The following is a 15,240-nucleotide window of genomic DNA, read 5'->3' as shown; positions in this document are numbered from 1 at the left end:
TTGATTTCCCTGTCGGTAGTTATGTTGTGGTTCAAAAGAAAGGCATTCAGAAATCTCTTACACCTCAATATGAAGGTCCATATGAAATCATTCGCAAAACTGAGGCCGGTAATTACACTCTCCGTGACGAAATGGGTGTTGCTTCCTCTCGCGATTATACACCATCTGAATTAAAGTTGGTTTCGCAAGATGCACTTGTTTCGCAGGATGAGATCTATGAATTCGACAACATTGTTGGTCATCGTGGCTCTCCAGGAAAACGTGAATATCGTGTTCGTTGGAAGAATTACGGTCCTGAAGATGATACATGGATTACTGCTGAAAACTTCACTGACCCACAATCCATTGTGGAATATTGGCGTCATGTTAAAGGTAGTGTGCCTAAACAAGATTCTGTACTGTTAAACCAGTTAATGTCTGGTGAACATGACTACTCCACGGTGGAATTGACAAAGAATGGCCCGTTGATTGAACATGTTGAGCAATTTACTGATGCGATCACGGATGTACCCAATTCTCCCATTCCTCTTCAACAACAACAGAAATCTTTTAAACGTCCCACTCGCCGTACAAAAGTGGTAGCGAATAATCCTGCCCATCAAGCTTTTCGTCGCAGTCCTCGTGGTCGTTCCATGCGCACATTTGAACCTGCCATTGACAAAACTCGCTTCCGCAAGTAATCAATCACTTCTGTCATGTACATCTAATGTCTTTCACTAGTGAAAACAAATAAAAAAGTACAAAACCAACAATGAACCCTACAAATTTTTTATTTTTATTTTTTTTTTTTTTTGTATTCCATTTGCACAATTGCAATACGTCACACATTTTGACAATCTGCCAATTGCATTTGTCTACAACAAACTCACTTAAACCATCTTACTGCTTTCCCATCTACCTCATCTACTATTCTCCATCGACGCTAAGTTGCATCTTTTCAGATCAACAACCGTCTAACGGGGGGGCAATGTCGTATTTGAGGCACGATGGCAATATTATATGAGTAAATTACTCAAAACGTCTAACGAAATGTAAAATAAAACTTGATCTCAGATATGAGTACTGCTCATATCTTCGTTCCCGTTTGGTAAGCGGTGTGTTCGATTGCATACATTTGAACCTTAGATCAAATGTATAACACATAAAGATAAGATAAGAAAAGAATATGGATTAAGGATAATTCTTATGTGAGATTAGCTACCTCACATATGTAAGACTTGAACAGGTTATCTTTATGAAATATATTTTACTTAGGTTATCTATGGCTATATGATATTCAGGTATATAGCAGGATTGGTATATGTACTCGTAGGATATATTGATTCAACAACCAAAACATAGTAGATCACGGTACTGCTCCCTGTTCTGGAAATAAAGTATGGTTGGAGATAAAAAAGGCTCAATCACTCTTTATTAACACAATAACTGTTCACGCAATCAAAAGAACACCACGCACGAATATCTCTTCCTAGCCAACATCTATAATCACTCCCACAGTATCTGAGCTACACAACTGGTGGCCGATAGATATTGGATTATAGATGTAGCTGCATGATCACCCTGGATCTGCCAGGATAGCACATTACAAATCAATCCGCTCTGGGATGGACGAGTAATTATCCACCTAAAGGGAAGACCTATTCTTTTACGGAAACCTCTGATTCACTGAGTATTATTTGACCATAATACATCAGTGTCAGCTATAGATCCCGATACAGTCATTTCGTAGACAGCAAACACAATAAGTCTTTATTAATAGCAGTAATTTTAGTTTTCTTTTCTTTTTCTTTAGTTTGTTTTTGAAAGAGAAATAAAGACGGTGGTTTGATTTCGTTAAGCTTTCGTGTTTATTTTCTCTTGTGTTATTCTTTACCTTTTACTTCATAATTAAAACTAGCGAATACCACAATATCATTAAACGAGTAAGTTTTTCAATGGTTTTCCAATCGTTTATCAATTAATTAAAATTTAATTTGATACAGCGGAGAATTATGTTCAAATGCTACAAAAATCGCACGAAATGAAAATAGATTGCTGTGTAAAAGACAATGATGATAAAAAATCTGCTCTAGGACGAAAAATTGACTTGCTTCTCAATGCAAGCTTCATGGAAATAAGCTCCTCTGAATGGAAGAAGGACGGTATATCTTTTGGACTAGCAGAACAGCAACAAATAAAAAATGTCCGCACAAACAGTGCCATTCTTCGAGAATTATTGAAATTACCTATAAACCAAGAAAAAAAGAATGATTTATTCGTTCTTGGGATGGATTGGATCGGTAAGTTTTTGAAATTATTCATGCACTGGAAAATCAAAATTTACTTTTATTCAACGGACCATAGGTGTTTGCGGCTATGTCTTTGCCGTGAAAGAGACAAATGATGTACACGTTGCTTATCATGTTGGGGATTTGATTCTTCCTGCCTCCCTCTCCTCGTTTGAAGATTTTCAGAAGACTCTTGATACACTTTTCTCTTTTAAAAATCATCAACTGAGACTCAAGAGGATTATTGAGCCAGCTTACAACAAACAAAGTGCCTCAAATACGTTGAGATCTTTTAGATCTGTCACCCCACCTCCAAACCAACAATCAACACCGCCTAAAACATTTTTTACGCCTGTAAAAAAGCAATAATAATTAAAAAAAAAATGGCAATCAATAAAGCGTATATATTTCGTATCATGTCGCGTTTATACAAGTGCTACAACCTTGTCCAAACGGCGGTAAACACAATTTGAGCCCTTGAAGTAATTGCAGAATTATAACTTGCATTTCTGTAACACACTTGATTCTTAATGTACGAAACTGGATGAGATAAGTATGAAACCACTCATTAGTCAAAGACAAAGAAACTACTTGATGGGGAAAAAAAACCAATAGATTGGTATTTTATGATAATTTGGGTAGTGGAGCGAAATAACAACTTACTTTGTCCTCCAACAAATAGCTTCATTTTTTCAGATCATACACATCAACATCAAATGGCAAACTACTTATTCTATTTTATGCAGAGATAGAGCTAATACTCCAAAATTGGGCAGAGACCTAGACAAGATTGGGGTGATCAATACGGAAGCAGGTGAAAACTGACCGGGTGACTTGCAGCAATCAGGCTTCAAATAAGGAACAGAGCCGGACACCTTACAGCTATCAAATGCGACTACCAAAATGAATACCGATTCAAATGAAAGAAAGCAAAAAAGATGAATATGGATACTCATCGGGTGCCGCCGGACGCCTTACAGCTATCAAATGCGACTACCAAAATGAATACCGATTCAAATGAAAGAAAGCAAAAAAGATGAATATGGATACTCATCGGGTGCCGCCGGACGCCTTACAGCTATCAAATGCGACTACCAAAATGAATACCGATTCAAATGAAAGAAAGCAAAAAAGATGAATATGGATACTCATCGGGTGCCGCCGGACGCCTTACAGCTATCAAATGCGACTACCAAAATGAATACCGATTCAGGCTTTCAAATAAAAAAGTGGCTAGGCGTCTTCCAGTCACCTAAAACGAATACTATAAGTAATAATGGTTGACATCTATTTTTGTAGGACTGAAGCAGTCAGATATACTTTCCTTGTATTAGCGGTTAATGGAAAGAAAGGAGAAATAATTTACGGGCACAGCCCAGCTACTTAGCTTGAAAATTGAGTGGCGGTCATGTTGACGTCACCAAATAATGAATGATTCCCAGTTTTTTTTTTTTTCCTCTTTGTGTTGACCCTGTGGTATTTGAACGACTTGAGAGAAGAAAAAATATCTACTGCAAAAATTTAAATATCCTCTTCATATTGCGGAACCGAGAAACTGACAGCTGAGTTATTCTACTCAAAGAAGACGTACGTCTTTTGAACCGTAAAAGAATAGAATTCTCCCTTGAGGAGATTACGCATCTACCCGGGAGCGGGTGGACTTGTAAACGTATCCATGGCTTGATCTAGTGATCATGCAACTAACCTATTTTCCCGTGCTAACTATTATGTAGCACTGCTTGCAGGAAAATAGTATTAATTAGGAAAATGGTATTCGTGCGTGGTGTTTGAGTTGAGTGAACAGTTATTGTAAAGGATGATCACAAACTATTATCTTGTAATCATTCTTTATGCCGAAGGCAGAGAATAGTACTTATAACCTATTATACCTTGGTGTTGAATCAATATATCCTGCATGTCCATATATTAATTCTACTATATATCCTATGTCATATAGTAACGTATTACAGTAAAATAAGTAAACTATATATCCTAAATGACAACCTGTTCAGCCTTATACGAGGTAGCTAATCTCGTATAAGAATCATCACTTATTCTATATTCGTTTTCCTATTCTACTTTATATTATTTCAGCAGTAATGAGATGTGAGGATCTGGTATAATTTGTATACGAGTTCTCCACATCTCATATGATGCTGTCAACTAAACACAACATCTAATTTACGGTACTCATATATTATCTTTATCCTTCATAAAGTGAATTATAATTTTTTTAAATATTTGTATATCATCCACCCTCAAATACGACAAATGGTTTTGAACTAGAAGATCAATTAACAATTCAAGAACCACTGCCAACAATTTCCCCATCGCTGCAACATTGCCATCAATCCCATCATTGTCAATCCGCCGAGGAGAAACTTTGATGAAGCAGTTATCAATGCTTGCGAACAATCAGGCAGTCAACATGCTGAGCGGCAAAAGACCTTGTCTATTGTCGATGCCCTTAACCTAAAACCATTTGCCTTCTTCGATAAGAATGGAATTGAACAAAATGCCCTAGCCCACGAGCGCGTTATCAGCAACATCATGTCAGACAATGACTCAATATTACCCATCTTGCCATTGAAACGTTCGTACGATGATGAAAAGAGCATCCCTTGCATAAAATGCACACCTATAACCACTCCAGGCCTCGACCGGGTCCTTGCTTCATCATCCTACAGCAAATTAATTCGTCAACGACAATATGTGGAGCTCTCATCAGCAATGTGCAAATTATTTAACCAAGATTGGGAATTCCACCAAAAATGCGATATTTCACGGCCAAGATTCTCTCCGGCGCCATCATGCACAACACCGGCAACGGGCAAGCCATTTTGGTCTATACCGTAGAAGCCGATGGACGAACCAAGCATGTGGATGGCCACCGCGAAGCTTTTGGCCGCCTTAAGGACACTGTCGTAGACACATCACTCCCGCCGCCAATCAACACAAAATATCCTGACGTTTGGCCTAATAGCATGCAACATGCTACTGATGACACGAAGCTCTTGATAGGCACTCAAGTATCTGATGTGTTGATCACGTAAAGCATGCGCCTGGATGCAAGAGTGAAACCATACGTTGGCTCAACCAATATGTCATTTCGATTATCATTGACTGTTGATTCATTTTGCGTAAGGCTCTATCTAGATTCAGTCTGCCTGAAGGAACCATTGGCCATTTTGGAAGCACCAGATACATCTTGCCTCTCGTCATTCAATACGATCTATCAACTTGGCCAAATCAGAAGCAAGTACAAGATTTTTGCAGCCATGTTTCCAAAAATTATTCGACTGTGATGACGATCAAATAAAGATCAAGTGGCTCAATGCCAGCTGCTTTACTGACACAGACATTGATGCCAAACAAAACTAGCTAGATGGTTGCGCTGAAAACGATCATAAAGCTACTGGCTATTTTAAAGTCAAATCAATCAAGCATGCAAAAAATCACAATAAAATTAATATTGATTTGCATCGATTGTGCACGTTCTCCAAAGCTGGTACAGCTAAATATAAATCAAAGCACATGTTTCAAGTTATGGCTGTGGGTAGGTTTATAATCATCAAAATAATTTCGTGTATACTGTACTAAATATTTTATTTTTTTTAGGGACCAATGTGCAATTTCATATCAGCGAGGCAGTTGGTGATGTTTTGGTGGTTTCAGAACTGGATTGTGTCCAACTCCCTTTGTCGCTTGATGAACTTCCGCAGCTTGTCCCTTACCTGGGTTGTCTGTACAATGTTGTAGAAGTTATTCATCGCCTGTGTTACACCAGTAATGCCATCAAAGTCAACGATAGCTTTGGGTCTACATTAGAACCAAAGGTGATTAAGGCAATAATGGAAAAATCGACGGATAGAACCCGCGATCATCCGTTTTGCCACCCATACCACTCATATATATACCTTCCTTTAAATCATTCCATTTCTTTATCCTATAATATATCCACTTGTACTGTACGGTATGTAAAAATACCTGTATTTAAACAAATAAAATAAAAAACATCGATTTTCATTCAACCACTGCTGATTATTTGTGCTAAAACACATGTCAGAAGAATGAACAAAAGATAGAAAAAAAGGCACAAAACAAATTTCGTTACTTTACCATATAGACTAACAATATACTTATCGTTGGATTGTAAGATAGATTTATTGAATGAGTAAATAGGGATAGGTAATAATATTGTCATGTGATCATCATGATTAAGGATATACAATGCTATTAGGATAGAAAGATGGAAATATGGCTTATTTTAAATAGTTGATTAGATAATGGTGTCTTTATTGAGCTGCAGCCTGTTCTTTTGTTATAAATGCTGGATCTGTAGCGGGTCTCTTTGGCTTTTGCAGTTCCAGTAAGAGACGATCATTAGCAAATTTACGTTTGTTATACTTGGGCACAATGCAAATAAAACCGAGGAAACCACAGAAGGCAAACCATAAGCAATCAGATACGCCACACTCGTTTTCTTCGATTTCAGCTTCGAGCTGCTTGATTAATTGTTCATCTCTGTATTCAGTAGTCATTGGATAAGGTGTCTTTTTGTAAGAATGAAGGAAGGGAGAAGGAAGGAAGGGAAATGGATGAGAAATAATGTTGAAGAACGCTCTCCCATGGTTTTTATATATGCTCAATCACTAAAGGCGAAGCTTTTTCTTTAAAATGCAGACTTGTGTATTCTGATCCGGTTACATCCAATGTGTACAGATGATGGCTATGAGGGGGGTCAGACAAACAAACTTTGGTACAATGGTAATACCAAGCACTCGAAGTACTCTTTTTCCAAAGAGGTAAGAAATGTCTGATTCACTCGATATATGCTTTGAAATGAGACCCTTCATCAAGCATACATTATAGGATAGTATTACTTCCAGGTTGCAATGGTTGATCTTTTTTGACCTCCTTGATATTATGAACACGGTTTCTCATTTACACAATAGTATAGTATAGTGTGACATTTTTGGTCTGCCGCCAATGGAGGCCTTCTCACTACCGCGTTAACCAAAATGCCATTCGCAGCCAGCTCACATGTTCGCCTTGGGATGTTGAAAGTCATTTTTTTGCTCGCAGATTTGCTCTAGCTCATATAAAAGAAAGGGTGGAAGAGAATTCGCTGGATGAATTCGTTGATCATGCCTTTGCAAAGCCTTTCTACTACCGCTTCATACAAATTGTGGAAGAGGTGAACTGAACTATATAAGAGTGCTGTACCCCTTTTGTCCTACGGGTTTTAAGCATACAATATAAGAACCCAATTTAGCGATATAAAACTATAATCTCAAATATGGAAGGTCGTCGCTTCCTTTTCAAGTTATTTTTTGTAAATTGAGACTATTCCGTGTGTTATTCGAAGCCTGATGAAGGAGAGTAAAATATGAAAATTACTGGCGCCATAAAGGTGTTGTTTGGATCTAAGCTATCACTGTGTTTCCAAAGTACTACACATGGTTGACAAATTGCTAAACTGACGCTGCCTGCTCGTGGTTCTATTTCCCCCATAATGACCGACAATGAATTCTATTTGTATATTAAAATCTTCTCCAACTGCAATTGTATATCATCGTTACGCGGGTCTATTTGCAAATAGTACACCAAAGTATATTAACATGTCGGAAAGCACGGTATGGAAGAACGGAAATTAGAGAAATAAGAGCAAGCCTAAGACTCTTCATTGTGCTCCAAGCGGTTTATTCGGCCACAAAGTATCATTGCTAAAAGAGAATGAGACATTCTTCTTGAGGCAAACATGGCTGCGCCAGAATGTCACACAAGGATGCATACATACGATAAGCAGATGATGGCTCGAATAATTGTAGACTTGACTAACACAGATCATTTCTTTCCACCCACTACGAAGGATGCGAACAAAGTATACAAGAATGTCACGGTCTTTCTTGAGTCCTTCTATATGAAGGTTTCAATAAGAAGAGACTGTAGAGTGTTATGAATGCATCTTTTACTCCCGTGATTAGAAAAGGTGCCCATAAAGACAAAGATTCGAAAAGATATTTTGGACAAGACGGGGCAATGACGAGATTCAAAGTTGCGCTTATCATTTTTTTTTTTTTTCCGTATCGGAGTGACGAAGCGGTAATCTTGTGTTGTATCCTCTCTATGAGACTCTCAACGAAATTGATCAGGTAGAAATGTAGGTCTTACTCGGGAGTCCATGAACTTTATAGTATTATAGCTCACCTACTGAGCATAGAGATAAGATAATTTGAGAATCTACCATACTGATAAGTACCATTACTACCATAAGAAGCAAGAGTTTCTTCCTGTATCCGACACGATTGGTAACTTTTACTGTCTGCTCGATGGATACAATAATGCAATTGCGTCTATGGTTTGTTCTCGAAGAAATAGGATTGTATAAGTGAGAAAAATTATATATATTACGAACAGCATTCAACAATGACGATAACATGTAAACACTTTGTGAGGTCACCACTCTACTTTTGTATGTTGAACTGCTCTTCACATTGCTCACATATACACTTTCCATGTTACAATTCTTAATCAAAACAGTCTTGACCATTTAAATAACAAATCCATATCCATGTAGAGTAGTACGCTGTGAATTGTCGGAAAAGTAGAACAATATAAGCCTTGTATTCGCTTTTCTGTCAGCTTATCTTAGTACAACTTGTCAGCCGTCTTTGTGTCCTCTACATATTTACTAAAACAATGAACAGCAACAATAATATGAACCTTTGGAACGTCTACTATGCTGTTTCCTGGAATAGTCGTTGACAAAGATAGCGTTCAAAGCAGCCAAGAAAAAAAAAATTGGATTGGCTCATAGGAGCAAGAGAATCAGGTAACACCTTTGTCATTCGTCCGTCGACTAGCAATGATATCTCGATTGATAAATCCATGTTTTCAGTATGCTTGGTATGTTTTATTGGTATATCTGACCAACTTGTACAATAAAAAGAAATAATAGATTGGATCTTTCTATTATTATTTGGATACTAACTTGATAACAAATGAGCGGAAAAGTAGTACTGACAGGTGTTCCAATCTGATACAAAAAAATGCAGGGTTTCCCCTGTTGCCTTTATCTATTTAACTTGTAGAAAAAAGAGCGATGAGGAGCGGACGTTTTGAAAGTTGCTACACCCATGCAAAATAGCGATCATTTCAAGCTGATCCATGAAGGATAATCGCTTGAGAGTAAAAGGAGAAGGAAAGATGCAGCCTTTTTGCGAGTCAATGCGTATAGGATCGTCTCTGAAAACGTGCCGGACTCGTTCTGGTTGTATTGAAGCGCACCTACTTTTCTGAGACAATACATTTGTCGATAAACCTCATCCGCTGCTCGATCTGTCTGTTATCTTTACACGCATCCAGCAAAAACCGATAGGTACTATCTTTAATGTTTGCTGCATTATTCTGAAAGATGTGCGCACAGGACACGTTGTACAAGAACTGTCTTTTTTTCTATAGCCATCCGTCCAATTAATTTTTCTGTTCACTCATGATCAAACGAATGGTTTCTTTGACCCCTTTTTCTCTTCTTTTTTTTTCTTGATGACCTTTTCCAAGCTCTTTGACACTTGTACTCATTGACTTTTTACTCCACTACTACTACTACTACTCAAAGCAGAACCGACCGCAGACCATTGAGGATTTTGCCAGCTCACACGACAGCTCCATGTCTTCTTCTTCTTCTTCTCAAGGACAACCCAAGGCAGCATTGTCACATCTTGATATCAATTCGGATGATGAGGAAGCTTGTTCTATTTTGATTGCTTTGGCTACGGGACATACGCATGATAGGAAAGTGGATACGAAAAGAAAGGTAGACTCATCCACTTTGGCTTTCCTTTCCATGATGCACTGTAATAAACTATTTTCTGGGGAAAAAAAAAAAAAAAAAAAGGATAAAGCGACAATGACCTCCATGTCGATCAAGAATGTAGTAGGTAAGTTCCAATGCAAAGGTTGAGTGATCCTAAGCTATCCATTGATACACTGTCCATTTCCCAATAGCTTACGAATTAGAAAGAACACCGGTAAAAAAAAAAAAAAAAAAATACACATAGGAAATGAAAGCATGGCCACTTATTCACGCTGCTCCCATGAATACACTCGTCGCACTAGTATCTCCCCATTACAACGGTGGCCAAACCGTTTTCTGAATCAAGACGACAGAGTAGTTTGAAAAGAAGCTATCAAAGTATGCATGTTGTTGTTGTTGTTGTTTTTTTTTTTTTTTTACTTTTTTTTTTACGTCACTTGGCAAGTGATTGTGAAAGCGGACCATCGATACCCCACCCCCCCTGATCATGTTTATTAACATATCCATGTAGTCAACCTGCCTGCACGTCCTATGCCTCCTGTCCATGAAAAAGACAAGCTGCATCCTCCTGAAAAGAGAGCGGCACCCGCAGGAAAGAGCGTGCCAAAAAGAAGGACAAGCGCACTTCACGTACGCATATCGTATTTTACCCATTTTCATCGACTCTCTTTGCAGCCTTGTTCTTCTCCCGCTGCCTCTTCGTTTCTCTCCTCCGCCTCTTCCTCCTTGACATCGAAAAAGATTCCCGAGAACGACAAAAGAGTAATGAGGGTAAGTCGAATTCGCAGCACCTGCCAAGGGAGCGACATGTTGTTTAAAAAAAAAAGTCATTTGATGTAGAGTGCTAGGAGAAAACGACGCTGAGTTCATGTGTATACCATCCCAAAGATGCCCGGGCGCGCGCCTTGCAAGCCCACATCTCCCAAGATACATCACTTGTGCAGACATAGGCATGACCCTTCAAGCACTCTTAAAAACAGATCAAGTGAATAAAATGACTTTTTAATATTTTAAAGATAATGTAAAGAGGAAGAGGGGTCAATGTGTGTGTGAGAGAGAGAGAGAGAGAGAGAGAGAGAGAGAGAAAGACTTTGTACAAAAGGAGGCAACATGTAAAAATACAAAAAAAAAAAAATAAAAAAAATAAAAATAAAAATAATGATAGCGTTCTAACGAGGAGATAAGCTTTCTAAATCATACGCTTCTTCTTCGGGTTGCTGAGCCACGGTGGATAAAGGATGATAAGCACCTCTTTGTCCACCTTTCACGTGGGTCCACCACTGTTGCCATTGTCGAAGGAGAGGATGGTTTTTCTTGACTTCAAAATCATCGGCTTCCGAGATGGGTGTTTTACGCCAAAACCAACGCAACATCAAGCTACTCAAGACGACGCTTGTGGAGCTCGCGGCCATGGCGATACCGGCCATCATGGGATGGAGATGCAGACCGAGGGGCATGAACAAGCCCATAGCGAGGGGGATACCGATGAGATTGTAGATACAGGCCCAGAGTAAGTTGAGTTGGATGCGACGAAAGATGCTTTTGGACAGCGAGAGCGCGGTAACGACATCGGTTAAATCGTTGCGCATGAGCACGACGTCGGCGGCATCGATGGCGATATCGGTGCCGCTACATAAAGCGATGCCTAGGTTGGAGGCGACGAGGGCGGGAGAGTCGTTGATGCCATCGCCGACCATGGCGACGATCGCAGGGCGAGAAGAGAGAGAGCGCGGCCCACCGAGGCAGGGGGAGGGTAGCCAGGTCGATTTTTTTCTCTGACGCTCTGCTTGCATCTGTTGAATGATGTGCGTTTTGCCTTGTGGAGAGACACCGGCATGGACTTCGGTAATACCTAGACGATCGGCAATGCATTGGGCTGTCAGGGCATTATCACCGGTGACCATCGCGGTGTCGATACCCATTCTCATCAGAGCCTGGATGACGAGTTTCGCTTCAGGTTTAATGACATCAGCGATCGAGATGAAACCGGTAGGCACGCCGTCGGTAGCCACGAGTATGCTGGTTCGACCCATGGAAGATTCTTTGCGAATGACGTCCCCTTGTTCATTGGTCAGAGCGATGCCGTGATGTTGTTCCAACCAAGCCTGGTTGCCAATGACCAGATGATGAGAGGGGGTGGTGGTGGTGGAAGGAGTGGATGATGAGGTTAATGTCACTGTGCATTCAATACCATAGCCGGTGACACTCTTGAAATGCTCGACAGAGCCTAGATGGTCTAAAGACTTTTCCTGTTGTGTCAATTCTTTTGCTTTTTGTACAATGGCACGGCCCAGCAGATGCTCACTGTTGGCTTCTGCTAATGCGGCCTCGATGAGCATGGTGAGACGAGCGGCGGGATCCTGCTGGTGGTGCCATGTTTGGTACTGGACGACTTGGACTTGACCGGTGGTGAGGGTACCGGTTTTATCAAAGACGACTTTGGTGACTTTCTGACCATTTTCCAAGACGGCACCGCCTTTAAAGAGGACACCGTGTTCAGCGGCTAAACCGGTACCGACCATGATGGCGGTAGGCGTCGCTAAGCCCAACGCACATGGACATGCGACAATCACGACACTGATGCACAATTTCAAACAGACAAAAAACCAATCCCCTTGGCCCTCCTGAGAGATTTCGTGCTGGAGGAGAGGAGGCATGCGTTCGACGCCCAAGCAGGCGACGAGGAGGGACCAGACGACGAGGGTAGCAAGACCCAAGACCAAGACCACGGGGACAAAGACGCCGGCCACACGGTCGGTGAATCCTTGGATGGGGGCTTTTTTCATCTGGGCGTCTTCCACGAGACGGACAATTTGACTCAGGGCGGTCTCCGCGCCGACACGGGTCGCACGCATGACAAAGGTGCCGAGGCCGTTGACGGTGCCGCCAATGACGGTGTCGCCGACGTGTTTGTTGACGGGTTCAGACTCGCCGGTGATCATGCTTTCGTTGACAGAGGTAGCGCCCGAGACAAGCACACCATCGGTAGGAATTTTATCGCCAGGAAGAATTTTGAGATGATCGTTGGTTTGTATCAATTCAGAAGGAATTTGCTTTTCAGAGAGAATGACGGCGGGTCTCTTGCTCGTGTCCTCCTCCGTAGGCGCAAGCTCCACAAGGGTAGCGTTGGAGGGTGTCAGAGACATCAATTTAGAGAGAGCGGAAGAGGATTGTCCTTTGGCCATGTTTTCGAGATAACGTCCAGCGAGGATAAAGGCAATCAGCATGGTCGAGGTGTCGAAAAAGACGGGTGGTTTCATGACGGGCAAAGAAGAAGAAGCATCAGAAGAGGAAAGAGAGGCTTGGATGACGGCGCGCACGATGGAAAGGAGAGAAAAGAAATAAGCCGACAAGGTGGACAAGGCGACCAAGACGTCCATGGTGGGCGTTTTATGCTTTAACGACTGATAGGCTGAGACTAAGAAGCGCTTCCCGATGATGAATTGAACGGGCGTGGCGAGGATCCATTGGAGCAAGTCCGACCAGAAAAGGCCGGGTAAAAAGCCTGTGGGAGTATGAACGAGAGCACGGCCCCAGGAGCACTCGGGCAAGACCATGGCAATGACAAAGACAGGAATGGCAAAGACCAAGCTCTGCAACAACAATCGACGCCATTGTCTGATTTCTCGGACTTTGGAAAGGCTTTCCAGCTGGATATGGCGAGCTTTATCGGACACAAAGGCATGGAAGCCGCCTAAGGAGTCGATGGCATCAATGATCTGCCTCGGCCCGATGCAAGCGGGGTCATAGCGTACAGAGGCGCTTTCCGTCATGAGGCTGACAGAGATGTCCTGGATACCCGGTTGTGCCCGTAAGTGACGCTCAATGGAATGCACACAGCTCGCACAGGTCATGCCGTAAATTTGTAATTGCAAATGGGACGATGTCTCTGTATCAGGTGATGCTGTATCGGTATCTGAGATGCATGTTGCTTCGAATCCTATGTCGTTGATATGGTTCACCAAGTCGTCGACCTGGATCACGGCAGGATCATAATGAACGGTCGCTGATTCGGCCAAGAGAGCGACCTCAATCGAGTGAACACCTTGTACTACAGAAAGACTTTTCTCTATGCTGTGCACACAAGAAGCGCAAGTCATGCCTTGAATACGGAGCTGCGCGATGTGGTCGATGTTGTGATGTATGCTGGTGCTGATGTTGGCTGAGGATGTGGGTGAAGGAGGATGAGATGGCATGGTATGGGCTGCATGCATGCTATGGGTATCAGTAGAAGGAGAAGGGACTTGAAATCCACAGTCTTGAATCGTGTCGATGATGGTTTGGGGTGATAAAAGAGTGGGCTGGTATGAAAAAGAACCTTTTGCTTTGTCTAGATCGATGTCTACTGAATGCAGACCGTTCAAGGCCTGACAGGCTTTTGTAATGGATTGAACGCAGGAGGAGCAAGTCATACCAAGGATGGATACATCCAATGACTGTTTGTGGTGCTCCTGCTCCTGCTGTTGTTGTTGTTGTTGTTGTTGTTGTTCTTTTTCTGGTATCGGTACATCGAAACCGCAATCTTGGATGGTTTCAATGAGGGTGTGCACAGTGACTTGAGCTGGATCGAATGTGATGGTGACTGTATGGCTTTGTAAATCGACATGGACATGCTCCTGCACTAGAGGAGATAAAGCTCTTTTGATGGCATGGACACAAGAGTGACAAGTCATTCCTATCACAGGCAGACACACAGTGGTCTGTTTCCCAAGAGTCGGTACTGTTGCTGTGGGTGTAGTTATCGGGGTCATGATGGTGGTGTTCGCATCGATTGCCATCACTTTGCTGGTTTTTGGAAAAATAAAAAATAAAAAATAAAAAAATAAAAGCAAGCAAATGTCTTTTTTTTTTTTTTCAAATTGCGAAACAATATGATATGGAAAAATTAAAAAAAAAACCCATCCTCTATTTAAAGTTAGACAAGGTACGAAGATGAATTTATCCGATCTCATTGTTCTTTTTCTCAGCAAAGGTGAAAATTTTGCTTTTCCTCGTGCTGACAACAATTTTTGTAAAGAAGCGGGAGGTGTTTAAAAAACAAGGTCGTTTGGGTATGCAACGTGAGTTTCTTTCTTTCTCGCAGAAATTGCGAGAACAATAGTAAAAAGAACAATGATAACCCCAGTCTGGTTTCAGATCCAACAACACAAGACA

At 41.2% G+C, this 15,240-nt stretch overlaps 6 protein-coding genes across 6 annotated transcripts; 4 read left to right on the top strand and 2 right to left on the bottom strand.

The window, feature by feature from the left end:
• Window positions 1-1,761: 1,761 nt before the first annotated feature.
• On the top strand, window positions 1,762-2,816 carry BDF20DRAFT_213149 (uncharacterized protein). The gene is made up of 3 exons (XM_053074934.1): window positions 1,762-1,922; window positions 1,983-2,279; window positions 2,344-2,816. The coding sequence occupies exons 2-3, from the start codon at window positions 2,000-2,002 to the stop codon at window positions 2,634-2,636; spliced, it is 573 nt and encodes a 190-aa protein (XP_052931361.1). The 5' UTR covers window positions 1,762-1,922; window positions 1,983-1,999; the 3' UTR covers window positions 2,637-2,816.
• Window positions 2,817-4,604: 1,788 nt separating this feature from the next.
• BDF20DRAFT_829054 (uncharacterized protein) lies at window positions 4,605-5,123 on the top strand (the record flags this gene model as incomplete). Its single annotated transcript, XM_053078287.1, has 1 exon — window positions 4,605-5,123. A coding segment is annotated over one exon (519 nt), but the record flags the coding sequence as incomplete, so codon positions are not given.
• Window positions 5,124-5,881: 758 nt separating this feature from the next.
• BDF20DRAFT_829063 (uncharacterized protein) lies at window positions 5,882-6,277 on the top strand (the record flags this gene model as incomplete). The annotated part of the gene is made up of 1 exon (XM_053078288.1): window positions 5,882-6,277. A coding segment is annotated over one exon (396 nt), but the record flags the coding sequence as incomplete, so codon positions are not given.
• A 1,348-nt stretch (window positions 6,278-7,625) lies between these two features.
• Window positions 7,626-8,787, bottom strand: BDF20DRAFT_839997 (uncharacterized protein; the record flags this gene model as incomplete). The annotated part of the gene is made up of 3 exons (XM_053079339.1): window positions 7,626-7,799; window positions 8,068-8,186; window positions 8,478-8,787. The coding sequence occupies 3 exons, from the start codon at window positions 8,785-8,787 to the stop codon at window positions 7,626-7,628; spliced, it is 603 nt and encodes a 200-aa protein (XP_052931358.1).
• Window positions 8,788-9,135: 348 nt separating this feature from the next.
• BDF20DRAFT_839996 (uncharacterized protein) lies at window positions 9,136-10,950 on the top strand (the record flags this gene model as incomplete). Its single annotated transcript, XM_053079338.1, has 5 exons — window positions 9,136-9,176; window positions 9,831-10,086; window positions 10,168-10,210; window positions 10,598-10,857; window positions 10,927-10,950. 5 exons carry the CDS (start codon window positions 9,136-9,138, stop codon window positions 10,948-10,950), a joined length of 624 nt encoding a protein of 207 aa, XP_052931357.1.
• A 240-nt stretch (window positions 10,951-11,190) lies between these two features.
• Window positions 11,191-14,945, bottom strand: BDF20DRAFT_899228 (uncharacterized protein). Its single transcript, XM_053082661.1, has one exon. It carries the CDS (start codon window positions 14,862-14,864, stop codon window positions 11,256-11,258), a length of 3,609 nt encoding a protein of 1,202 aa, XP_052931356.1. The 5' UTR covers window positions 14,865-14,945; the 3' UTR covers window positions 11,191-11,255.
• Window positions 14,946-15,240: the final 295 nt, after the last annotated feature.

The sequence above is a fragment of the Mycotypha africana genome, assembly GCF_025528875.1.
Source record: "Mycotypha africana strain NRRL 2978 chromosome Unknown BDF20scaffold_14, whole genome shotgun sequence".
NCBI lineage: Eukaryota > Fungi > Mucoromycota > Mucoromycetes > Mucorales > Mycotyphaceae > Mycotypha > Mycotypha africana.
This window is presented reverse-complemented; position numbering and strand designations above follow the sequence as displayed.